Source organism: Priapulus caudatus, unplaced genomic scaffold (genome assembly GCF_000485595.1).
Source record: "Priapulus caudatus unplaced genomic scaffold, Priapulus_caudatus-5.0.1 Scaffold803, whole genome shotgun sequence".
Lineage (NCBI taxonomy): Eukaryota > Metazoa > Priapulida > Priapulimorpha > Priapulimorphida > Priapulidae > Priapulus > Priapulus caudatus.
In genome coordinates, this window is record NW_014577864.1 from 265,499 (window position 1) to 292,320 (window position 26,822).

General features: G+C 41.0%; 1 protein-coding gene across 1 annotated transcript in view; it reads left to right on the forward strand.

Annotated features, from left to right (window-relative positions):
- Window positions 1–25,418, forward strand: part of LOC106813642 (eukaryotic translation initiation factor 2-alpha kinase 4-like) — a 30,014-nt gene extending 4,596 nt beyond the window's left edge. Inside the window, exons 3-31 of the mRNA XM_014817834.1 lie at window positions 1–98; window positions 551–653; window positions 1,219–1,392; window positions 1,932–2,000; window positions 2,179–2,324; window positions 4,022–4,164; window positions 4,490–4,653; window positions 6,518–6,628; window positions 7,989–8,144; window positions 8,456–8,620; window positions 10,532–10,632; window positions 12,303–12,427; window positions 12,675–12,814; window positions 13,211–13,344; window positions 13,687–13,808; window positions 14,239–14,401; window positions 14,592–14,754; window positions 15,025–15,396; window positions 15,752–15,898; window positions 16,209–16,325; window positions 16,624–16,743; window positions 17,433–17,630; window positions 18,148–18,299; window positions 19,015–19,081; window positions 19,997–20,113; window positions 20,333–20,488; window positions 24,610–24,690; window positions 24,848–24,985; window positions 25,284–25,418. The exon at window positions 1–98 is cut by the window's left edge and continues 18 nt beyond it. Coding sequence (XP_014673320.1) covers window positions 1–98; window positions 551–653; window positions 1,219–1,392; window positions 1,932–2,000; window positions 2,179–2,324; window positions 4,022–4,164; window positions 4,490–4,653; window positions 6,518–6,628; window positions 7,989–8,144; window positions 8,456–8,620; window positions 10,532–10,632; window positions 12,303–12,427; window positions 12,675–12,814; window positions 13,211–13,344; window positions 13,687–13,808; window positions 14,239–14,401; window positions 14,592–14,754; window positions 15,025–15,396; window positions 15,752–15,898; window positions 16,209–16,325; window positions 16,624–16,743; window positions 17,433–17,630; window positions 18,148–18,299; window positions 19,015–19,081; window positions 19,997–20,113; window positions 20,333–20,488; window positions 24,610–24,690; window positions 24,848–24,985; window positions 25,284–25,403 — 4,062 coding nt within the window. The 3' untranslated portion in view covers window positions 25,404–25,418. The remainder of the gene's footprint in view (window positions 99–550; window positions 654–1,218; window positions 1,393–1,931; window positions 2,001–2,178; window positions 2,325–4,021; window positions 4,165–4,489; window positions 4,654–6,517; window positions 6,629–7,988; window positions 8,145–8,455; window positions 8,621–10,531; window positions 10,633–12,302; window positions 12,428–12,674; window positions 12,815–13,210; window positions 13,345–13,686; window positions 13,809–14,238; window positions 14,402–14,591; window positions 14,755–15,024; window positions 15,397–15,751; window positions 15,899–16,208; window positions 16,326–16,623; window positions 16,744–17,432; window positions 17,631–18,147; window positions 18,300–19,014; window positions 19,082–19,996; window positions 20,114–20,332; window positions 20,489–24,609; window positions 24,691–24,847; window positions 24,986–25,283) is intronic.
- Window positions 25,419–26,822: the final 1,404 nt, after the last annotated feature.

Sequence of the window (26,822 nt, forward strand, 5' to 3'; positions counted from 1 at the left end):
ATACGATTGAGTCTGATACCAACAGGTAGCAGCAGTGAAAAAGAGATTCATTCACAACTTCAGCTGTGGATAAAATGCTCTGCGAAATACCCAGATGAGTAAGTTAGTGGTCATGTCATCTTCTTTTTTTAGTCTCTCCCTCTTAACATTATACCTCTACTACATTTTATGTATTATATCCATCTTCGCGATCATTGTTGACATTGTGAAAATAACATTCAGTATAGAACTATGACAAGTATACAAACTGCCTGTGTAGTTTAAATGTGGAGTCAAACTTGTACATATAAATCAAAGGAAACTTAATAAGTGACCTTTATAGACAGATCTTAATTTTATACAGAGGGTTTAACTGTATTAGTGCAACTCAAGGGAAATGCTAAAAGGTTCCTTTATAGACAGCTAGGTGTCTGTTCCGTAAAGGGGTCCAATACCACAGGTCTGGCTATAATATACAGTACAGTCAAATATGCTACGTTTACAAATTGAATGTGCAGTTTAAATGTATATGGCTGCACAATTTGTATGTATACTGCATTTTATGATGTAGAGAGCCAGAGGTGGAACTGGAGAATAGCAAGGGATTGTCCAAGTTGGATATTCAGCAGCTGATGACAGAACTTCATGGCATCATGCAGGAGCTGAGAGGAGAGGTCAGTTACACACTTGAATGGTCTGTGATAGAAATATTACAACTTATTATGTTGGCCCTTGCTGAGCCTCTAGTAGTTCAGATAAAGTGATGTTTACATTGTTGTTAAAATGTGTTGAGTTCAACAAATGTGTAATGCCAATAATTTTTTATGACTATTTACATGATTGTTTTCATGGATCGAGATAGCTATAAAGCAGATTATGCTGATTAATTATGTGAGCAATCATGTCACAGGCACAGTTTCCAGCTGTTTAACATTTAAGTTTTTATCAAAATTACTCCAACTAATAAACAAACATTGTAAAAGATGTAAGCATTGCGGTATTAGTTTTAAAAAAGGTTTCACTAATGCTTCTTGTTGCGATGCTACACCTGCTTTTATTTTTATCGATTCTCATTTGTGTATCAAAACCTTGAAGTAGATATTATGTAAAGACAAAGTTGTTTCCAAGATCAGTGGTGCATTCTGTTGTCGTAGCTGTGAATGCAGTTAATAAAGCTGCATAGATTCAAATGTTTTTGTTTATGTATCCGAGAAAACCTGTTCTGTTTTGGCCGTGCAGGTGATGATGTTACAGCTCGCACAGCATGTGCAGGAATACCTACACAAGCATAACACCCCACGGTTCAAGTCCTTTTATGAGGAGATGCTCTCCAATAACAGGAAGAAGCAGGAGAAGCTAGCTGTCATTGAGCAGAAGAAGGTGGATCAACTTAAGAAGAGGGAAGAGCAGGAGGTGTGTACGTTATTGAGATAGGGTCTAGCGATTTAGGTGGTCTGTATTTTTTGCCATAACCCCACCACTGATGAGCGACATGGTCTGCTTCAGATATTCCAACCTTCAGTTTACAGAACATGTTGTTATAATTAGCAGCAGCTGTAAATAATCACACATGTACCACTAATACTGAATGTTTTTGCATGTATGATTACCTCGCATGTAACAATACCAGAGGTTAATAATGAAAATGTTTGTCATTATTAACCCCTGACAATACGTATGTACACATGTACATGAGGTGTATATAAAAACGATTTTATTTTTGTTAAATTCAGATGTACTTATGTAGCTCATCAACAGTGACAGTTCCTAATGTTACCTAAATGTGATACTGTCCATGTTGCATGATACTTGCTCTATTTAACCAGTTGTTTTCTATTGCCACTTCTAGCCATGTCATGCCGTAAAGCGTGTCGGCTATGTTTGATATCTACTTCTGCATGCTCGTGCCAGTGTAGTTATAATGTTTTAGTCATATGCAATGATTTTTCCAGTATCAAGTGATAGAAGCTGAGATAAGGAAAAGACAAGAGATACTAAAAATCAGAGTTGAAACTACAAATGTAAGAGTGCTCTATGACTTTGTCAATAATTGGTCTGTAGTAGCTGTCATGTTCTACAGACTATAACATGCATGTGGTGCAGTAGCTGTGATTATATAGGTATATATGTAAATAGAGGCAGCCATTTAGCTAACAAGAAACAGTCAGAACTGGTTATAATATAATGTTAATTTTCCAGCGACAGACACCTGAGTCAACAATAGTGCGAGATACATCACCTGTACCCTGCAGCCCACTCCTAGTTAAACAGCTATCAGTTGCAGGAAGTCCAACAAAGACTTGCAAAATTCCTGTGCACTCTCTCATGGCCATAAAAAAACTACGGTAATAATCACTATGCATATCAATAACGTGGTGAAATAATCATGGACACAAAACCAACACATTTCATGGTCATTCCTTACCTTGTTTGCTATCTGTCATCTTAAGAATTTTTATATTATATACCAAATTAATACCAGAGTATGCTACTTATTATAAATAACAAAGTTAATTTTTACTCAACCGTGCAAGTTTGAAACGTACCGCTGACGTTTCGCCTCCTGTCAGGAAGCTTTCTCAAAGCAAACTGATGTTAATCAGTTTTGACCACCAGATGGTGTGGTGGTCAATAGCTTAGTCCACACGTGACTAAGCCTGTACCCCCCTCGTCCCGGTTGATGTTTGGGGTCTTGCGGATCCAGATGGCCTCCTTAATCCATCGCCTGATTTTGATAGGCTCGCGATCGATGATCTTCGAATTCTCCCATTCGATGGTGTGATTGTCCTTCGCTACATGGTCAGTGATCACGGATTTGGTGATTTCGGTAGCCGACTGTTTTCGTTGGGCCCTTGTGAACGATTTGGGTGCTACGGTGTCTACGTCCTTTTTGTGTTCTTTTAGGCGGGTTATAAATTTTCGACCGGTTTCTCCAATGTAACTTTTTCCACACATTGCACACGGTATCTTGTAAACACAGTCCGTAATGTTGTGCATATCTGTTCTGTCCTTAGGATGTACCAAAAGCCGTTTTAGAGTCTCAAACGGTCTCACTGTTGACGCCACAACTGCATTTTTTAGGTGACGCTGAACTACGTCCGTGACCCCTCTGACATAGGGTAGGACGATCATCGCCTTCAGTTTCTCCGTGGAGGTTTTCTTTTGGGATGTTGTTTTTTCCCGTGATGTGTGGTGCATCTCCTTGGACACTTTATCGAGTGTCCAATTGGGATAGCCACATTTTTCTAGTGCATTCTTGATGTGGCGCGCTTCAGCTTCCCAGTCCTCACTCTCCGTTATGATTTTGTCCCTACGTTCTAGTAGCATCCGTACCACTGACAGTTTGTGGTTGACTGTGTGGTGTCAGTTGAAGTTTAAGTACTGGTCCGTGTGGGACTTTTTTTTATACACCGTCAGTTTTAATGAACCATCTTCTCGTTTATGGATGAGTGTGTCGAGGAACGGAATTTTTTGATCGAGTTCTTCCTCGTACGTGAATTTGATGTTGTTGGTACAGTCGATGCTGTTGAGGTGTTCTGTCCATTGTTGGACTGTACTAGACTTGATGATTTCCAATGTGTCATCTACATAGCGTAGCCACAATTTAGGTTTGAGATCAGACGGTGCCGTCTCAATGGCTTTCGTTTCAAGCCATTCCATGTAAAGATTGGCAACTATAGGCGAGACCGGGCTACCCATGGCTGCTCCGAACTTCTGGTTGTATATTTGGTCTCTGAATTTGAAATATGTGGTCGTAGGCTTAGTCACGTGTGGACTGAGCTATTGACCACCACACCATCTGGTGGTCAAAACTGATTAACATCAGTTTGCTTTGAGAAAGCTTCCTGACAGGAGGCAAAACATCAGCGGTACGTTTCAAACTTGCACGGTTGAGTAAAAATTAACTTTGTTATTTATATTATTCTACCAACCGAATGAACTTGTTTAATGAGTTATGCTACTTATTATTTTGTCTGCTAACTATAAAAATTATGAAAATTCTTATGCCATTTTTTATGGGGCTTTGTATGCTCCTGAACAGTAAGGGGGCGCGACATGCTAGGCAGTGTTCTGAAGACACGATAAGGGCAGATGATGATGATGACATTATGCCATCATACAAGCCATCAACCATAACCTTTTCTGGCAAAGAGGATATAATTATCCAAAAAGGAAAATACCTTGGTGAGTGCTATTAATCTACGTGATTAATATCACGATGTTTGGGGTTCCACCCCTTGGTGTTTTTAATGGTAATTTTCATTCTACCTTTTAAATAGTTGTGGTGCATGCCATATATGGTTAGATACTTTACTAAACCAATGATAACAGAAGTTGTACCTAGAGTATGAAGGACACCTGCCTACTAAAACACATTGTGCGCTGTTTTGTTGAAGTCTATATAGCAAAAATATGCAAATTTAATCTCCTGTACTCTTAGTGCTATTATCTATTGCATGCTGTGGTAGGTGGCTGCTCAGCTCAGTTGACTTTGAGTTTGTATTTGTAGGTCGAGGTTCACTGGGCAGCACTGCGTATGTGGGTATGGACAAGTTCACTGGCCAGCTAGTGGTCGTGTGTGAGTGGGTGCTACAGTGGCACCTCATGTCGATGAAGATGGGCGCTGACGAGCAACAGACGTTCGAGAAGGAAGCCAATCAGTATCGTAAACAGGTGTGTGTACATGTGTGTTCACAGGTGTGTTTACAGGTATACTCAGGTGCAGGGAAAAAAGAAAATTTATTTTTCGGGGTCTACTTTTCAAGCTCGCGTGCATGAAAATAGCACTCTAAAATTTGGTTTGCATTGAACTCTATGCAAATTTACGGGGGCTCTTTTTGGCATTTGCGGGGCTCTTTTTGGCATTTCGGGGGCTAAATCGCCCCGAGCCCCTGTGTATTTTTTTCACTGCTCAGGTGTAGCTACAGGGCTGCCTACATGTGCACTTACACGTATACTTACACATGTCCATATGTGTGGGGTATCCTTACGTACAAGGGTGCTCATACGTGCACTTAAATCCTTAATTAGTTACGGGGGTGGTTAAAATTGTGTGCTTGAGTCTGCTCACATTAAAAAGAATGGTCATCATTTGAGACATAGCAACAGTTTAAGGAGCCTGATGAGACTAACGTGAGTAGAAACAGATTGTTCGCTGAGTTACCTATTTTTAGCTCGCCTTGACATCGTCAAGATGAGCTATTGCCATGGGGTGTCGTCCGTCATACGTCCGTCCGTCCGTCTGTCCCTCCGTCCGTTCGTTCGTCCGTCAACATTTGGCTACGGTCAACCCACATGTTTCAAATTGCATATATTTGTTACTCCTATGGGAGAGGTTTGAACGTCCTATTTTGGAGCACGCCAGTCGACCTACTTTCGAGCCACGTCCACTTTTTGGCAAAAATGGAAATGGCCATAAGTCAGTTCAGGTTCAATGAATGAAAAGAGGAATGATGTATGTGAATGAATGAGGACTGGCCCCAAAACATATCACACAGGTTTTGATATTTTTTTTAAATTATGCAAATTAGGTAGATTTTGGCAATTTTACTATGCATTTCAGTGTCTGCCTATGGTCAACAATAACTCAAGAACCGTTTGACCCACATGTTTTAAATTGCATACAGTTGTTACTCCTATGGGAGAGGTTTAAACGTCCTATTTTGAAGCACGCCAGTCAACCTACTTTCGACTTTCGACCCACGTCCACTTTTTGGCAAAAATGGAAATGGCCATAAGTCAATTCAGGTTTAACGGATTTTGCTCATTTCTGGTATGTGAATGAATAAGGACCGGCCCCAAAACATATCACATGGGTTTTGATATTTTTTTTTAATTATTCAAATTAGGTAGATTTGAGCAATTTCGCTATGCATTTCAGTGTCTGCCTACGGTCAATGATAACTCAAGAACCGTTTGACCCACATGTTTCAAATTGCATACAGTTGTTACTCATATGGGAGAGATTTGAACGTCCTATTTTGAAGCACGCCAGTCGACCTTTTTGCAAAAATGAAAATGGCAATTTATATTCATTCGATTTTGCTAAATTTTGGTATATGAATGTGTAAGGCTAGCCCCAAAACAGTTGTTATTCCTATGGGAGAGATGACAATGTCCTATTACATTTATTTCTTCTAACTGGTCAACAACTCTACAATCATACCTATATACGTGTAATATTGTGTTTTAGATTCTTCATTACAGTAATTTGACTGGAATATTTTATTGTTTTTTTTTGCGCGATATTCGAAAACCAAAATGGCGATCATTTAGGCGCCATCTCTCGTCAAGATTTCAGACTTTCAGATCTGAAACATTTATTTTCGCATCAAAACTTATGCATATAGTGATCATTATCAAGAGTATAGAATGGGAGATAAGCTATATAATGGGAGTTCTCCCATATATACTCTTGCTTTATATATCCCCCCTCCCTCTTCTATCACACCCAAGGTGAGCTACAATGTCATTGACACTTTCATTAATACATTTTGGCTAGTTGTCGGTTTGACTAGTTGTTTGTTTTCCGCTGCAGCTTTCTAGCATAGAGCAGGAGTTGAGCTCTCTGTTGAAGCTCAGTCACCCTAACCTGGTGTCCTACCTGGCCATGAAGTTCAGCATTGAGAACACGATGATCACAATTCAGGTGTAACTGTGACTAGTGATGTTATATGAGCATGTATTTTGAGTGTGCAAAACGTGCGTTCTACAGTGGTGATCGAATTACGACTTGTGGTTAATTAATGCTTGCAATAGCGTATGCTATGGATGTCACTTCTGTATTTTTTAGCTCATCTGACGTGTGCAGCTTGTAGAATTGCATGATTGTCCGTCCGTCAACAGTTGGGCACAAATCTTAACCGCTCGACGTACGGTCACTATATTTGGGACGCGGGGGGGGGGGGGGTAATCCAAAAACGAGTTGGAATGTCGAAGCTGGGGGTCAAAGGTCAAGAGGTGTAAAAGAAGGGGGAACATTCCCTCCTTAACTTAAGGTATAGGGAGGAAATGCAGAATTGCAGCACAAATCTAAACGGCTCAACCTAGGCTCGTGATAGTCGGTGTATAGCATCATGGTAGGAAAAGCCATCACTGTGCTGAAATTGGAGGTCACAGGTCAAAGGTCAATGGGGCACAGGGCAGATTTTAGACATTTTCTGAGGACATGGTCTGACGGAGCAATTGAAAAACTTTTTTGTTTTAGCGGTGACCTACCATTTTTATGGCTTTATTGAAAGGACCGTGAAATGTACTTTCCGCTGACATGCAAAGAGTAAGTGTCGTATAACCTTTTGACCCTCAAGAGGAGGGTTAAACATTGATTTGTTGACTGTTAACAAAGAACTGAACTGCTTATGCTATTATTAAAGCCCATACCTGTGTGAATGTGAGGCTACAGTTGCACAGTTTAATTGCACAGGCAAATGTTTGTTGAACAATATTAACGCTCCTTAAATCATAATTCTTTTCCTAAGCAGTCTGTCATATAGGCACTTCTGAAGCTGAATCAGTGAATGCTGCGCTGTGGTAGGCAAAACACGGGGCAGGCTCCGTGTAGCGATGGCTGGCACGCTTACTAATCATACATTGTTTCCTGCCAACCTGCAATGCACATGTGTTCGCAGTGCATAGAGATTAGGGGGTGGCGAAAATGTATGCTGATATAGTTGTTCCAATTGCTAGAAATCAAACAGAATAAAGAAGACATGTATAAAGAGACTCTGCTATGCACAAAATCGAGTTTATCAGTCAGAACACCAAGACACCCAGATGAGCCCTGTCGCACTGCGGCACTTGTTTAAACTTAAATCAACCTTTTCATCCTTGTATGGTTTATCTGTCTGACTGCATATATCTGCTTATATGTAGCACATGTTCTCTTCTACTGGATCCTGACTAACACCTACACTGTTCCCTATTCAAGGCAATAAAGTACAAGTAGTTAGCATATCTATAAGTGTCTTTACTATTTAAGTGTAATAATTTATTTTTATAATGTATGCCAGGTGTTGAAGGAGTTTGTGAATGGCCCATCCCTCACCGCTTATGTGGGAGATGAAGGCATTCCACTTCCCATGGAGCATCTGTACCGCTTCACCCATGATATGCTGGAGGGCTTGGCATACCTACATAGCAAAGCCGTTGTACACAAAGACCTTAGGGTAGCTTGATTCGAGGAAATGTAAAATTCACAACAACTAAACACAGTTACAAATGACCTGAAAATGAATTACATCCAAAAACTACAAAACAGTTCTGCTTATCTGTTTAAATATGGTAGATATTAAATATTGATGGCATGATGTTTAAGCCCATTCAGCTGTAAATAAAATTTATAAAATGAGAATTAAAAAAATATCATTTATTGAGATTTAATAAATATACTATATATATATATATATAATATATATATATATATATATATATCTACATGAATTGCGTTATACTATCTGTGATTGATTTTGTCATGTAGGAGTCGAGTGTCTTTGTGAACAGCTGTCTGCAGGCACAGATTGCAGACTACAGTCTGGACAAGCGCATAGCAGAACTATGCAGTCTTGCAAATGGAGGTGATGATCTTGGTAGCATCATGCTGGTACCAGGCAGGGGAGGCAAGAAAGCCGACATCTTCAGACTGGTGAGTCTGTGATGGTGTGATATAATATTTTCTCACTTATTTTACTAACTAGTATGGGGAGCCTAACCATGAATGTTGCAATATTGCAATTCCTTATATTTTTCATGATGAAGACTGCTTCCTGTGTATGCCATGTGGAAGTGCAGGTTTGTACGAATCCGGGAAAACCTGGAATAGCCTGGAATAATCTGGAACATTAAAAAGTGACACTTTCCAGGTCTAGAAAGTCATTGAAAATCAGCACATGTCTAGGTTATCTGGGAGGCAGATTTGCTTTATGCATGAGTTTGTTCACTAAACCTTAGTTGGATGATACGAGGAAGAAAGATCGCATTTGGACGTAATCTCCAAGCCATGAAAAGTAGAACTTTTAAGTCCTGGGAGATTCATGGGAACTACTACAAGGAAGTTTTGCCTTAGGTGTATGAACCCTGAAAGTGTGGTTAAAATACGCAATACACCCCATCTACACACACCAGGAGTTGTAAAAATCGAGGTTTAAAATATTAGTAAAAGCTTGAGTTATGCCCTTTATTTTTAGCTCATCTGACGAAGTCAGATGCAGCTTGTAGAATCGCATGATTGTCCGTGCATTCGTCCGTGCGTCCGTGCGTCCGTGCGTCCGTCCGTGCATCCGGCCGTGCGTCCGTGCGTCCGTGCGTCCGTCAACAGTTGGGCACAAATCTTAACCGCTCGACGTACGGTTACGATATTTGGGGCATGGGGGGGGGGGGTGATCGTGAAAAGGACTCGGGATGACCAATTTGGGGGTCAAGTGTCAAAGGTCAAGATGTGTAAACGGAGGGGGAATATTTCCCCCTTAACTTAAGGTATAGGAGGAAATACGGAATTGCGGCACAAATCTTAACGGCTCGACCTATGCTCTTAATATTCGGTGTATAGTGTGATGGGCAGGAAACCCATCACCAGTGCGAAATTGGAGGTTACAGGTCAAAGGGCAGGGGGGGAAAGGTCAGATATCAGACATTTTCTGAGGACATGGCCATAACAGACAGAGTGAAATACTTTTTTGTTTCAGCACTGACCTACCATTTTTATCACTTTATTGAAAGGACCATGAAATGTGCTTTCCACTGACGTGCGAAGAGTAAGTGTGTGATAACCATTTGACCCTCAAGAGGAGGGTTAAACATGGATTTGTTGAATGTTAACAAAGGATTGAACTGCTTTTGCTATTATTAGAGCCCATACCTGTGTGGATGTGAGGCTACATTTGCAGTTCAATTGCAGAGACAAAAGTTTGTTGAACAAGGTTTACACTCCTTAAATCATATTATTTTCTAAAGCAGTCTGTATATTAATAGCACCCTGAATGCTCGCGTGGCTACCGTCATCCGAAATGTAGGCAAAAACTCGGGGGCAACCTATTACTCATGCATGTGGGTGAACTGGCACTTTTCTAATAAACATGCACACCTGCAATGCAGATGTGTTTAATTTATTACTCACAGCTGAGCGAAATTGTCGCCTGCCTGAATATACTTGGATTTTAGCCTGTAAATTTCAGCAACTCAATGGAATTAGGTTATCTCTACTTTCTTGACTTATCACCAATGCACGAAGGACGATGCTATCTTTGATTATTGATTACACTTGCACGCGCCATCTCACGGCAACTATAGGCCTAGTGATACATTATGACACGAATATATAAGACAGTCGAGCAGGTATGAAGTAGGATGCATTGTTAGGGTTTAGTTTTAGTGTTAATACCTATGCTACACTGTTTTGATGATGACGTAGCTGGTTTAGAGATAGAACAGGCTTTCAACCTTTTGCAGAAACGAAGGCCAGTACAGTAGAGCAGCAGACCTCAGATGAGCACTGTCGCTAATGCGGCACTTGTTTTCCAATTATATTAGACTGAATGTATGCATACTACTGTTTCAGGGCATGGTTGTATTGTCATTAGCAACAGGGCTCTTGGTAACAGATACATCTGAGAAGGTACCGACCAGTCTACCAGCACTATTGCAAGACTTCTTGGAAAAGTTAGCCAATTATCTGTCTTAGTTGTAGTGTTTATTCTTAAACATTACCTTCGAATATGCAATTAAGATTGATCTGTGGTATAGGACAAAATTAATGCAAATCGTACATCATTTAGATTAAGTGTATACAAAATGAATCACTAGTTAGTGACTCTCAAAAGTTGTTGTTGCATAGTTGGTGCTGGTAGTGTTATTGTTGCTACTGTTGCTGTTGTTGGTGGTGATCTTGCTGCTGTTGCTGCTGCTGTTTTTAGCTCACCTTGACATCGTCAAGATGAGCTATTGCCATTGCCATGGGTCGTCGTCTGTCGTACGTCCGTCCGTCCGTCCTTTCGTCAACATTTGGCTACGGTCAACGATAACTCAGGAACCGTTTGACCCACATGTTTGAAATTGGGTATAGTTGTTACTGCTATAGGAGAGGTTTGAACGTCCTATTTTGGAGCACGCCAGTCGACGTACTTTCGAGCCATGGCAATTTTTTGGCAAAAATGGAAATTGCCATTAGTCAGTTCAGCTTCAATGGATTTTGCTCATTTTTGGTATGTGAATAAATAAGGGCTCGCCCCAAAACGTATTACAGGGGTTTTGATATTTAAAAAAAAATTATTCAAATTAGGTAGGTTTTGGCATATATATAGCATATTATCAAGACACACAGATAACAGTCTGTGGTGTCACACTCGTCTGGTTCGTTTTACAAGATTTCCTTGACAATATCTTTAATGAAAAATTGCTATTTCCTCTCCACCCTGCCAATAAAACGTTTATATTAGAGTAAAGATTTACAAAACATGTCAGAACGCAGCATAACCTATTTATTTCGAATGCCATCGCTAAGAAACATCAAAGCGGGTATAGCGCCACCGTCACAAATTGTGATTCATTTTGGTTTATATATTATTATTGCGATATACAGATGGCAACCATGTGCTACCGCTTAGAAAAACTTATACGAAGTAAACACTTCCATGCAACCAATTAACCTGTGACAAAAGTTGTGTTATGGGCAGGGAAACACCATTGTCACGTGGTATATAGCAGCTACGTGGAATAAGCGTATCCTCTCAATCTTACACGTTATACATCGGGAGCTACGCTTTTAGGCAGTGCCTAAATCTGAATATTATAAAAACGTTAAATGGCGATCATTTAGGCGGTGTAACGCCCACACTCGCCCACATCTCAGACTTTCCCACGTCAAACATTTATTTTCACATAAAAAATTACACATATAATTATCAAGAGTATATAATAGGAGTTCTCCCATATATACTCTTCGTTTCTATAATGTACGTCGATGGTTGCTCAATTAAAACTGACTTCTTCTCACTCACTCATTTGTGTCCTTTTTTGTGGTGAGCTACAGTGTCATTGACAATTTCATTGTCGTTGTTGTTGTTGTTGTTGTTGTTATTGATGTTGTGATTAACTCATGATTAATCACTTAATGGTCACTCCATACCTATTAGCTTCTGTCAACACCTACTGTAGAAATGTGTATGATATCACTAAATCAGGTGGTTAGAGTAAGGATAGCAACCACATTCTGTAAAATGTACATGTTACACAGTTGCTACCAAACAGCATAGTTGCTGCGGTCATATATGCTCGGTAAGGAGCCAGTAAAAAATCTAACTGTGAGATCTAGATTTGTCACTTGTTTCTAGATGTCTGGCAGAGGATGAGCGAGATCGCTGGTCCGCCCAACAGCTTCTTGACCACAGTTTCCTGAAACCAACTTTGTCGCTAATGCCACCCACTGGTCAACGAAACAAACGAGAGGAAAATAAAGGTATTATAAGCTCAAAGTGAAACTTCAGCATTGACAAATAAAGTTAGTTAAACAATATATCACTATCAATAATAATAATATCTATTTTATAAATCTTACCAATACATGTTGGAGGTTACATGTGTTAGAGGTTGAATTTACTAAAGGAAATTGGTTGATACCAATGTTATACCAAAGGTAAGAAAAGTGCAACATGGTGCGACTTGTGAGGTTTTAACATGATCATGGCTTCCTCGACACTTTACAGCGGAGGGAGAACACGATAGTGACTTGGACACTGAGATCCCCCTTATATGGTCACGTGGCTCAACTGGCCAATCACGTCTCAAGAATGAGTTTGAGATCCTCAAGTTCCTTGGAAAGGGAGGCTTTGGTGATGTGATCAAGGTAAGCTACACATGAAGTGTTGCTCCTGCAATCTACAATGGCAGTAATAGAACATTTATCAAGGAACTCCAGCGCACTTCCTGTCATTGCTGTCCAGAGTTTGCAGTATGACGTGTATAAAACTAATGACACAACAAAGTAACTGCCGATATTACACAAGTCATTGTATCATCTGCTGGAAGTTACTGCAGAATGTGACAGTATTGTATTTGATATTTGTCTGCGTGTAGCAAAATTGTCACCAATTCACATGGACATCTGCTGATATAAAATCAGTGAGGTCAGGAGTAAAACGGGAAGTATTTGACTCCAAGCTCGTGTTAATTTTGAGTGCTGCTCTGCCCTATCATTCTTCCAGGGATTGTATTTATTTTGCATAGACCACTGTCTGCGCAGGTTCGTAACAAGCTGGACAGCTGTGTGTATGCCATCAAGCGAATTCCTCTGAATCCCAAAAGCAGACAGCTGAATAAGAAGATCACCCGAGAAGTGAAGTTACTGTCACGTCTCAACCACGACAACGTAGTTCGGTGAGAAAGCAAACACGGAACCCTGGTTTCAATGAAACAAGCATAAATTACGTGATTCTTTTAATAAAATAATTTAATAAAGTTCTTGTTGCTATTATTTTCTTATTGTTTGAATAAGAAATAGTGGAGAAAAAGGATTGACATTTAACTTGTGATGCAGATCTTGTCTATTGGCATGCTGCATTGAACTTATTGATCGAATTAATTATGTGCTAAAGATCAGCTGCATAAAGTTGTGTGGATGTGCCGAACATACATGTAAAAGTGGTTGATGGAGGATGTGGATAAACTGCAGTAATAGGAAGAAACGTGTGTTCTGAGATTGTATATATATTTTGTTAGGTACTACAACTCATGGATCGAGACAGGAGAGGAGAGGCAGACAGATGCTGATGAAAGCACAAGTTTCACACCTTCCAGCTCACTTGCATCTACTTCTGATCATGCTGGAAAGAAATCAATAGGTAATAATATTTTCATCAATGTTCATTACCTCACAAAAGAAACCACTCATCCTATTATATATATATACCCAGTTGTCACAGGCAAGTGTGTAATAATACAATTTCACACTTTGACCATGCTTGCTTGGTAACCCTAGCTAGATAATAGTTTTCTGCAGCCAAACACATGTTTGCCACAATGTAATAACATTGTAATAACCCTTAGAAAAGGGTTTTTACTGTTTCACGAAACTTAATGATTGCAGCTGGGCAGTGTTATCTGCACACGGTTTGTATAATCTGGAGTGGTAGCAAAGCAAGCACTTGTGAAACTTTATATTATTGCCACACTGAACTATTGTTTAGTAGCCAACAACTCAGTACATCACACTCCTGGATTTCTGGATGTTAAACATTGCATTTTATTCAATTTACTTTCACATTTGAATAGGGGACAGCCTGGAGATGTTGCTCAACAATGATGTTGGAGAACCGATAGAGTGGAGTGTGTCAGATGGTTTTCCCAGTAATCTGCAGCAGACTGCAGATGATGACGATGACAATGACGACGATGACGAAGAAGAATATGCTGATGACGTGTTCGGAACGTTCTTGTAAGTTTTTATGGCTGATTTGAGATTCGGTGTTTGACTAAAACATTGATTTCTCGCAATTAAATCCTAATTCATGGTAACTATATGTCCAGTTTTTTCTTTGAAATGTGTCCAAATTTATCCCTTGCATTGAGGAATGTTGTTCGTAGCTATGAAATATCAACAATTAATGGTGTTACACTGGTTCCAGGCCGTTTGGTAATGAGGATGAGGAAGAATCTTCAGATGGTATAGTTTTTGAAGGAAGTTGGAAACCAAGCAGTGGTGGAGCGCAGCCTTCCACAGATGATTCTGCAGTCAGTGCACGGATTGAGAGCAACTCAGTCAAAGTCATTCAGTTTATGTACATCCAGGTATTGTACCCTTGTATTGACCTGTGTATGTATGGATAAAAATCGTAAATTGGGGGAGGGGAGTTGTGATTCATGTTTTGTTTTGTTAAAAAAGGATGGTCAGAATATTTAAAATGAATTTATGCTAGCCCTCCTTGTTACTACTTGGTACATGATGCTCGTCAATCTCAGCACTATTGGCCATCTATTACTATCTTGAAATTAAAGACAAGTGAAGCTAAATGTAGTTAATTTGTGACATTGAAACCTTTTGCGATTTCTTCCCACCAGATGGAGTACTGTGAGAAGAGCACATTACGCAATCTCATCGACATAGGTCTAGATAAAGACACTGACTTAGTCTGGCGCCTATTCCGAGAAATTATAGAAGGCCTGGCACATTTGCACCAGCAGGGAATGATTCACAGAGACCTGAAGCCAGTCAATATCTTTCTTGACTCTAACAATCATGTGAAGATTGGCGACTTTGGTCTGGCCACGATGGAAATGATCTCAGGCTTAAAGGATATTCAAGTGAGTGCCGAGGGCTGTGGCAGTGCCGAGGAGTTGCTTGGGCAAGAGGGCCTGACGGGGAAAGTGGGAACTGCACTATACGTGAGTCCAGAGCTAATGGCAGGCACTGGAACTGTCAGCTACAATCAGGTATGGCCCGGTATGACCTGGTTCACTGACTGTAAATGTAAAGATTTATTTTACAATTATGTAACAATCTAACGATTAGGTAACTTCTGTGTTTTTGTAAGAGAATGATTGTAAAAACAATCTAACAATTGTGTAAATTGTATGTCGTTGAAATACGATGGTGTTATGAACAAAAAAGGGCACAACTTAATTCCGCATCTGTTTGTTAAGAAATGAGAGCTGATTTATGTTTAGTAATAGAGGTGTTCACCTCATTGATGAAGTAGGCAAGACAGTTAGGTGCTGCAGCCTCCTCACAGTGTGGTCGGATGGATAGTCGCACTCTTATGCTTTCAAATTGTGAATGTCAATGTAGAAGGTGGACATCTATAGTCTGGGAGTGATCTTCTTTGAGATGTGCTACCCAAAACCTAGCACTACCATGGAGCGAGTAAAGATTATTGGACAGCTGCGGGAGCCACAGATAGTGCTGCCCCCTGACTTTGACGGAGAGTCTTCTGAGGTTAGTGGGTAGCAGTGGTGGTCAGTGTCACAGTACTGAAAATGAGCGATGGTCGGAGTTTATTTAATTAAATGGCTTTGCTTCTCTGCTGTCTGTAATGGCATGTAATTGATAATTTGTATTGACATCTTGTGGAATAGCTGGGGAGTGGTGAGATTTTTGTGTACTAATTCTGTGTGTGCATGCGCGCATGTGAACATGCGTGTGTGCATGCATAAATTAAGTGCGCATGTATGTTTATTAGATAATATAAGGGACATTTCAATTTATTTTACGTGTGTCTCTTTCGTGTTGCTCTATGTGTTCACAGGCTGTGGTCATTCAGTGGCTGTTAAACCATGATCCTGCTCATCGCCCGACCTCACAGGAGCTGCTGCAGTCACACCACCTCCCTCCCCCTCAGCTAGAGGAAGCCCAACTCAGTGAGGTGATCAGTCGCAACCCAACAATCAGCTCTGCTTATAGTAATAAAGAAAATATTGCACCCTTTTTTGCACATGTGATATTAACATGTTAACATGCACATTACAAATAGATATACATAAATATATATGCAAATATACGTGCAGGTGCAGGCACATGTGCACACTCACATGCACGCACACATGCAGACGCGAACACACCAAAGATGCGCACATGTATGTTTGTATTCAGACTGTTGTCTTCCATCTGATAATTACCACATTTTGACCATGATTGGCACTATCTTGACCTTGGCCTTGTAGGTGTTGAGGCACACGATTTCGAACAACACAAGCAGTGGGTACCACAGAATGATGAATACGCTGTTTTCCCAGCCAGTCACCCCCGCTGCAGACTTCACATATGACATGGACATTCACAAGGTAAAACCATCCCTGCTAGTTACCTCTGCCAAGGAGGTTATGTTTTCACCCCTGTTAGTTTGTTTGTTTGTTTGTTTGTTGGTTGGTTTGTTGGTTTGTTTGTCTGTCAACAGGATATCTCAAAAAGTTACGGACGGATTTTGATGAAATTTTTTGGATGGGTACGTTGGTCTTGGGCCAAGAACCAATCAATTAGATTTTGGTGGTGGTCCAGATCTGGATCCAGAATTTATTTTTTGCGGGGTTGACTTCCGATGCATTCAAAATTCATGAAAAAAATCCTGGATCTTTTTTCTTTTTTTCTCCAAATTTCTGAAAATTTCATCAAACTATATTGGGTGTACCAGCAAGATCGGGAGACTGTTACGCTGTGGTGGAGGTTTGCTATCTCCGTTTGCTCTTGTTAGTGATATATTACCTGCTTCTGTGTAGTATTTTTTTCCATGATTCTATGATGCATTTTGTTCTTCTACACCATTGTGTCAAATTTACCATCGTTGCTACCATAGCAATTATCTGTTCCTCACTTCACTTCGCATCTTGACTCATCCCGTATCTTCCCCCCATATCTTGTCTCACCTCATGTCTGTCTCACCCCACATCTCGGCTCATCCCGTGTCTCGCCTCACCCCTTGTCTTGTTTCACCCTATGTCTCGGCTCACCCAGTTTCTCGCTGTTTACATTGCAGGGCAGCTTCACGAATGAGCCGGTGCTGCTGCAGCAGCATGTGCTGGGCATCCTCGTGCGCGTGTTTCGCAGGCACGGAGCGATCAGACTCGCGACACCGCTGCTTGTGCCGCGCTGCAGACCCTGGGAGCAGAACGACCAGTGTGTGAGGCTGCTCGATCACAGTGGACTCATTGTAGACCTGCCACTTGACCTCAGGGTAAGCTCCCAGCGTGCACAGGTGCTATATGTGAGTATTAGTGTGCTCATAACTCTAACATATTTTTTCCTATAATTTAAAGGTATGAATCCATCTACCCATCCATCTACCCATCCATCAATTCATCCATCCATCAATTCGTCTGACCATCCATGCGTCCATCCATCAATTCGTCTGTCCGTCCACCCATCAATCAACCCATTCAACCATCCATCCACCCATCCATCGATCCATCTGTCTATCCATCCATCCATCCATGCCCAACTTATTAATGGATTTATAATGTTTGGATTGTGACTAAACTACAGTAGTTATCAGTAGGTGCATTATATCTTGCAACAGTGCAGTTCAATTTCCTTAATGACTCGCATGCAAGAATTCAAGTATTGATTTTATAATATTCTCCATATTATACCTAAATTATCATAGTGAAATGAATGTAACCTGGTGATACGTTGTTTTTTTATCATCATAAGTCCATCTATAAGTAGAGTTTCTCATGCTACTGCTACTGCAGGTGCCCTTTGCAAGATACATCGCCCGCAATAGTGTGAGCAGCCTGAAACGCTATTGTGTCGAGAAAGTATACCGAGATAGAAAGATATTCGGCTGTCATCCAAGGGAATTGACAGAATGCGTGTTTGACATTGTCACAAGCTCGGCTGCATCGTGAGTGATGTTATATAATATGTATAGCCCAATCAGTATCTGCACTCAAATGGTTGGAAAAATATGCAATTTACATAGGGGCTATATAGGTGAAAAACTACATTGGAGAAGTAGGACGCTATTTTACGCATTACAAGTGTTAATGTAATGTGGGGGACTATGTTAAAGGTTACAAGTTAAATGTTACATAGGGGAACTAAATTAAAAGATGCATGGGTGTTAGGATTAAGATTATGTAGGATAATTGTTATATCGGGGTCAGTTTAAAGGTTACGTGTGAGCCATTTTAAGGCTATTCGAGTGTGAGGTTAAAGGCTATTTAGAATCAGGCTACATTGTATGTGTGAGCTAGGTTAAAGACTATCTGGTACAGGCCCGATTAGCAAATTAAAATATAATATCTGCAGCTTTTTTGCTTTTATTCCTAGTAATAGCACTGCTTCTTCAAGTGGACAGGGTCTCATGTTTAGATATACCCTTAGGCACTCTCAGTTTAGGCCAGGACGCTGCCCACCAATGATTACTGATTGGCTGGGACGTTTTATCCAGTAGCCTACAGCACAGGTTGCTATGTTTGGCTGTGTGTGCTCACCAGTTGGTCTCTGGCTTCATTATCCATTAAAAACATGTAATAAACGTCAGATTTTAATACCTCTAATTGCTGAACTTATTTTGATCAGTAGCTGTGATCAAGCAGTTATGTCGTTTCTTGCAGGCTGGTGGCAGATGCTGAAGTTCTATCTGTCGTGTGTGAGATCGTGGATCAGTTTCCTGTGCTCCAGGTAAGTCATGCTATTGTGGCGATCTACTGATCCCACTTAAGTGCGAGTAGAATGTTTTTTAGATAGATTTAGATCAATTTTATTTATGCCTTATGATTTTACATCAAGAATGCAATAGTATTGTGAACAATAAAAAGACTGAGGGAGGGTGAATTGACTATACAGTCACCAAGTCAGCCGCTCCTGCATTGGCGTATTAACTAGTGAAACATGATAGATAACATTGAAGCAGATCTAGTTAATTATACAATGAACCGCATGGTGAGCCGATTAGTAGAAATATTGACAGTTTGCATTAAACAGGCAGTACACAGCACACCAGTATATATAATATGAGCCATTTGAAGAAAAATAGTACAGCATGTCAAAATCAAGGCCAATATGTCAAAGCGAATATAACCATAAGTAAACAATACAGAAACAATATAGAATCAGCTACCCATATTAATAACATAAGCACGTATATATCAGATAAGATAGAGATCGAGTAATTATATATACCTTTTTATTAGGGTTCCTAATGCTATAAATCATTTTCTAACAGTGAGAAATTGACAGGGAAATATGGTCCCCAAATTTACTTACCACAATCGTGTTTAATTTTTTCCAGTTAAGCGAATTAGTTAATCAGTAGTTCATTACTGGCACATTTCGTCTCGTGCACAGCTAGGTGTCATACAGTTGCAGTCATCAGTTGTGTTAGTGAGCTATTGAAGTGGCTAATGCCACACCATACTGTCATTCTTGTTATTAGATACTAGGTAAGATCATTCACACGCATGACTTGCCTGTTGCAAACGGCACTGCATCCAGGATAGGTATATGGTATAAGGATCAAGATGCAAACTTTATGTACTTTCAATGCAGACATCCTGTTTCCTATTTAAGACTTAGATTGATGCATTTACTTTCCAGACTAGGAGCTATCACATAAAGCTAAACCATGCGTTACTGTTGAAGGCTATATTAATGCATTGTGATATACCTGAAGAGCTGCACAATGATGTATTCACAATCCTCAACGAGAGCAAGGTGACTGAATTCTTAATTAAGCCAAAATAGTAAATATCTGTTTTCAAATTGTGAATTTTAACTGCCATTTGGATTATGGGTGTGGCCTACACAAAACCCTGATCTACTTCTGATTGTGTCTGCATACCAAAATGGGACTCCACTTAGAGCTCAACATATTATAATTCTTCTGACCAGCATGCATGGAATTTTTCTCTCTCATTTCTCATTTATAACTAGGTGGAAAAGTTATCTTGTTTCCAAGTACAGACGAAGCTGTGTAACCTGTCACTATCCGATAAGTCTGTGACAATGCTCTACAACTTCATAGACGTTGAAGGACCACTGAACAAGATCGTCAGTATGATGCGAACGATAACGAAGCGATCAGGAGAGGTAAGACTACGCTCTGGGACTATGTAGCATCAGTGTAGCTAACACCATGTTCCATGACCATGCAGTATTGAGACAGGTAACACCACCTTCTGTGACCATATAATATCAGGTCAGGTAACAGTAACACCACGTTCTGTGACCATATAATATCAGGGCATGTAACACCACATTCTGTGACCATGCAATATCAGGGTAGGTAACACCACATTCTGTGATCATGCAATATCATGGCAGGTAACACCACGTTCTGTGACCATGCAATATCAGGGCAGGTAACACCACGTTCTGTGACCATACAACAGTACAATATCGGGGTAGGTAACATCACATTCCGTGACCATACAATATCAGGGTAGGTAATATCACATTCTGTGACCATACAATATCCGGATAGGTTAGACCACGTTCTGTGACCATACAATATCAGGGTAGGTAACACCACGTTCTATGACCATATAATATCAGGGTAGGTAATGCACACAGGGTAGGTATCGCATCACAGCCAAACTGCTAACAGTGATTATGATTTGGTAGCCATATCATATAACCGATACACTGTTCTTCTTCCTTCTTTTAACATAAACAGAATGTATATATGCATAGCCGCATGGGTGCTTGCACTCCGTGGGTCATAACACGATTTATATAATTTCAAGTACCTGTATTCATATATATGTAGGCCTATATGTAATAAGTATGCAACACTTCACTACACCAACGTCTATTTAAGTCTACGTCAACGTATATTTTCAACAATAACGGGCTGGTTTTTGACTGACACGTCCAGAACGTGTTCGATATACTTCTGTTTCATTACCCGCTGTGTGATCTTGCACCTTGTCTTGTTCCCTTCGATCTGTACTCTCTGTTTTATTTGGTTATGCCAGGAAAGGCATCTGTGGGATATGTCTCTCAAATGCACTCTATTTCTCCTAAGTTGGGTGCCATTTGGTGTGGTGACAACATAAGACCGGGCCTGGGGTTCGTTTCCGAGTAGATCGTTCCAAAGAAATTGATCGATTTTGCTTTCACCACGCATTTACTGCTGTTGAACACTAGGCCCTCCTTTGCTGCTGTCTCAAACAGTTTCACAAGGTTGCGGTCATGCTCTGCTTCTATACTCCCCATGACGACGACATCATCTGCGATGCACACACAACCCGAGACTTGCCCTATTATATTATCCATTCTTTGTTGGAAGACATCCTGGCTTGTGGAAAGCCCAAAGGGTAGACGCAGAAAACAGTATCTGCCGAATGGAGTACGAAATGTGGTCAGTTCTTGCGAGTCCTCACTGAGATGCACGGACCAATAGCCTGACTTGGCATCTAGCTTGGTGAAATACTTCCCGTTTGTGAACTCTGGGTTAACTTCTTCCAGTGTCTGGATCTTGTGGGGGCATCACTTGAGATTCTCATTCAAACGCTTTGGGTCTAGGCATACCCGAATAGATCCATCTTTTTTGATCGCTGTGGTGATGGAACTGCACCAGTCTGTGATGTGTGACCTTACGAATCACTCCTTGGTCCTCCATCTTATCGAGCTCTGCTCTCAGCTTGTCCTTAATGTGTATGCTGCACTTCCGGGGAGTGTCGATGTGTGGCGTGGCATCTTTCTTTAACAGAAGATTGGCCGGTTCTTTGAAATCACCTATCCGGTCTAACTGTTGTGGCCACCGTTCCACGAGATCCTTAACCGTCTGAATGCTTTGGACCTGGTCAGGTATGTATTCTAGCAGCTTGTCATCCTTCGTCACTGTATGGATGGTGACGACACTCAGAGCCTTGCTGCCTGGTAGGCCTAGGATCGCAGGTCCAGCTACCTCAACCACAAAGAACTTCTGTTTGGTACATGCGGAGTCTTTGTATAGGCACACGAGATCAATGGAACCGATGCAAGGGATGTTGGATCCATTGTATGCAGTAAGCTGTACTTGTCGTGGTCTCACAATAGAGCGCCATTGTCCCTTGGGGTACATTTCATGTATGATACGGAGGGGAAGTGTGTTGCCACCTGCCCCAGTATCTACTTTTACTTGCAGGCGATGTGTTCCAACTTTGGATGGACAGGTGATGCTCAGAACTGTGAACTGTTGCTTTCTTTACCCCATTCGTAATGTATAAGTCTTTTAAACACAGCTCCATACGCTGCCTAAAGAGAGAGAACCCACTTGCCAGGTCTGGCATCTAGCTGCCAACTCATTTCCGGTAGGCGCGCCATGTTACGACTATCCTTGATTCTCAACTCAAGTAAACAAATGGTCTTCCTAGAGACTCATAAAAATATCCAACGGTCTCAACACTAAAACCAAACGGTCGTCTCAGCAATGCTACCGCACCGAAGCCTGACTCAAGGATACGCGATTGCCAATATATGCTCTGTGTGAGATACAACACTGTAAGTCTGCACCTATCACCTGCAGGTACATTACAATTCCATTCAGAATCACGAACACTAGTAAATATGCATCCTATCTATACATGTATGTAGATACACACATCGCTTGACGTGTATACCGTGTGTTAATAATACACGAATGGACCTACAGCATATTAGCATACAACATACACTTTGCTTGATTCGGTTTATACACGTCGAATCTATTTATAGACCTGCCTATTCGCTGGTTTGATACAATATTTAGCACGCTGCTTGCATATAAAAACTCTAACACACATACTAAACCGGGACCGCTCGTTTTACTGGCTATGGTATTTCGATCCTATAGGCATATATATTAACAATATACCGTTCTTACTTCAACGCTTAATGTGTCTACAGTCTTTTTGTTGTGCTTACCATTGTGAGGGAGATGTGGTAGCACTATATTGACAGGTGATGAGGCTGCGGAGGCGGATGAATAGAAAATAATAAAGGACTTGCAATATGGCTACCAAATCATAATCACTGTTAGCAGTTTTGCTGTGCTGGCCTCGTTTTCTCCTCCGCATTGGCAGATGATGACACTTGCTCTTCCAGATGTGCCTTAGATGCGTCCTTTTGTCTAGAGCGCGGGCGAATACTTCGGCCTTTTCTTCTACTACTCGTTGCAGTCTTAGCACTCGCGGCCTTGTGCGCGTCGGCTTATTGCCATGAAGGTGTTGCACTTGCAGTTTTCTTAACAGTCTTAACAGCCGTGGGCTTCGTCACTGACTTGCTGCTCGATCTCTCCGCTCTCTGTGTCTTTCCTGCTTTCGCTGCAGAGCTGCGCGTGAGCTGCGGTCTTTTCCATTGTCGTTCGCCTGCTGTGGAATGTAGTCTGTAGTAACTCTCAACTTCAGTCTCTCGAATGCTGCAAGCTAGCCTGATATTTCATCGTTCATTCTATCACGTGGCTGCATGACATCTACGACCAAAGAATGATGGAGACTTTGACTGTACAGTGGATTCGTAAACCAAACTGCTGCCACCATGTTGTAGTATCGCATCACAGCCAAACTGCTAACAGTGATTATGATTTGGTAGCCATATTGCAAGTCCTTTATTTTTTTCTATTCATCCGCCTCCACAGCCTCATAACCTGTCAATATAGTACTACCACAGGTAACACCGCTTTCTGGAATCATACAATATCAGGGTAGGTAACACCATGTTTTGTGACCATACAATATCAGGGTATAGGTAACACCATGTTCTGTGACCATACAATATCAGGGTAGGTAACACCACGTTCTGTGATCATGCAATATCAGGGTAGGTAACATCACATTCTGTGACCATACAATATCAGGGCAGGTAACACCACGTTCTGTGATCATGCAATATCAGGGTAGGTAACATCACATTCTGTGACCATACAATATCAGGGCAGGTGGCATCACATTCTGTGACCGTATAATATCAGGGCAGGTAACATCACATTCTGTGACCGTACAATATCAGGGCAGGTAACATCACATTCTGTGACCGTACAATATCAGGGTAGGTAACACCACTTTCTGTGACCATGCAATATCAGGGCAGGTAACATCACATTCTGTGACCACTGCCAGTGTGAGCTTACTGAATATTCACTCTAACCTCACTGCTATCTTCTTATAAACTATTAGTGGTCATGGAAAGCCATCAACTTGTCATTGTTTACTCTGCATTCTTCTATGTGTTTGCTTATTGCGCTACAGGCAGGAGTGTTGGCAAAACAGGGTCTACATGAGCTAGAAATCATTCAGAATCATCTCACACATTTCGGTGCTAAAATACAGGTAAGCGTGAATGAAGTCATCAAGTCACCTACTTATTTAATTGTACATGATAATTATTAGGCAAATTAATTTATACTTATGATCCACTAATAAGTCTTTAATTTTGTGTAATGATAGGTACACATCATGTAGTCTAATTTCTGATTGGCATTTTCAGGTTTTCGTCAACCTAGGACTAGTATTAAGTGTTCAGTATTATTCGGGAATGTTCTTCCAATTCGCACGTGAAATGAAGAAGAGAAGGCGAAAAGGAGGCTTAGACATTCTGGCAGTCGGTGGTAGATATGACAAACTGGTACAAAAAAAGTTATTGTCTCTGCATGCAATAAATACTATAGAGAGTACTAAAGAGTACTTTAGAGATACTAAAGAGAAATGCTAACGTTTCAACTGTCACTATTATTTTCATTCCAATTTGGTGTTATTTATGTAGGAAACAATAGGACGAATGTCTTTTTCCCTACACATTAATATTAATGTTGTCAATAAAGATGTCGGTAATTTACCATGCTCTTCGTTCTAAAACAGGAGTTTTATACATATAATAAAAAATTTGCTATTTTCCTTGAGCTGTGTTGATTATGCCATTGCAGGTGGCAGAGTACAGACGGCCCAGTTTGGTGGCACCCCTTCAGCATGTGGTCGGTGTTAGCATCGCGTTTGAGAAGCTGACAGCTGCAGCCCATGAGCATCAAGAGGTGAGAGCTCATTAAACGGCTCCTCATATACTGCTACAAACCTTAGCAGAAGCAACTTCCTCTCTCATGGCACCTACCCTCTAATTCCTCCCACACATCATCAGCTCCCTACTCCCTCCCACACATACACCACTCCCTATGTTTTTAGCTCGCCTTGACATCGTCAAGATGAGCTATTGCCATGGCGTGTTGTCCGTCGTACGTCCGTCCGTCCGTCCGTCCGTCTGTCAACATTTGGTTACGGTCAACGATAACTCGAGAACCGTTTGACCCACATGTTTCAAATTGCATATAGTTGTTACTCCTATGGGAGAGGTTTGAACGTCCTATTTTGGAGCACGCCAGTCGACCTACATTCGAGCCACGTCCACTTTTTGGCCAAAATGGAAATGGCCATAAGTCAGTTCAGGTTCAATGGATTTTGCTCTTTTCTGGTATGTGAATGAATGAGGACTGGCCCCAAAACATATCACACAGGTTTTGATTTTTTTTGTAAATTATGCAAATTAGGTAGATTTTGGCAATTTCACTGTGCATTTCAGTGTCTGCCTACGGTCAACGATAACTCAAGAACCGTTTGACCCACATGTTTCAAATTATATGCAATTGTTACTCCTATGGGAGAGATTTTAACTTTCTATTTTGTAGCACACCAGTCGACCTACTATCGAGCCACGCCCCATTTTTTGGCAAAAATGAAAATGGCCATCTAAATTCATTCGATTTTGTTAAATTTTGGTATGTGGATGTGTAAGGCTAGCCCCAAAACAGTTGTTACTCCTATGGGAGAAATGACAACGTCCTATATTACGTTTACTTTGTCTAACTGGTCAACAACTCTACAATCATACCTATATACGTGTAATATTGTGTTTTACATTCTTCGTTACAGTAATATGACTGGGATATTGTATTGTTTTTATTTGCGCGATATTCGAAAACCAAAATGGCGATCATTTAGGCGTAGCACCATCTCTCGTCAAGATTTCAGACTTTCAGATCTGAAACATTTATTTTCGCATCAAAACTTATGCATATATTATTGTCAAGAGTATATAATTGGAGATATGCTATATAATGCGAGTTCTCCCATATATACTAGCTCTTGCTTTATATATCCCCCCTCCCTCTTCTATCACACCCAAGGTGAGCTACAGTGTCATTGACACTTTTATTTCATACAGCACCTGCTCCCTATACGCACACATCACCCACCCCCAACACCCGCCCATCATCCACCCCCTACACCCACACATCACCCACCCCCAACACCCGCCCATCACCCACCCCCAACACCCGCCCATCATCCACCCCTACACCCACACATCACCCACCCCCTACACCCGCACATCACCCACCCCCTACACCCGCACATCACCCACCCCCTACACCCGCACATCACCCACCCCCTACACCCGCACATCACCCACCCCC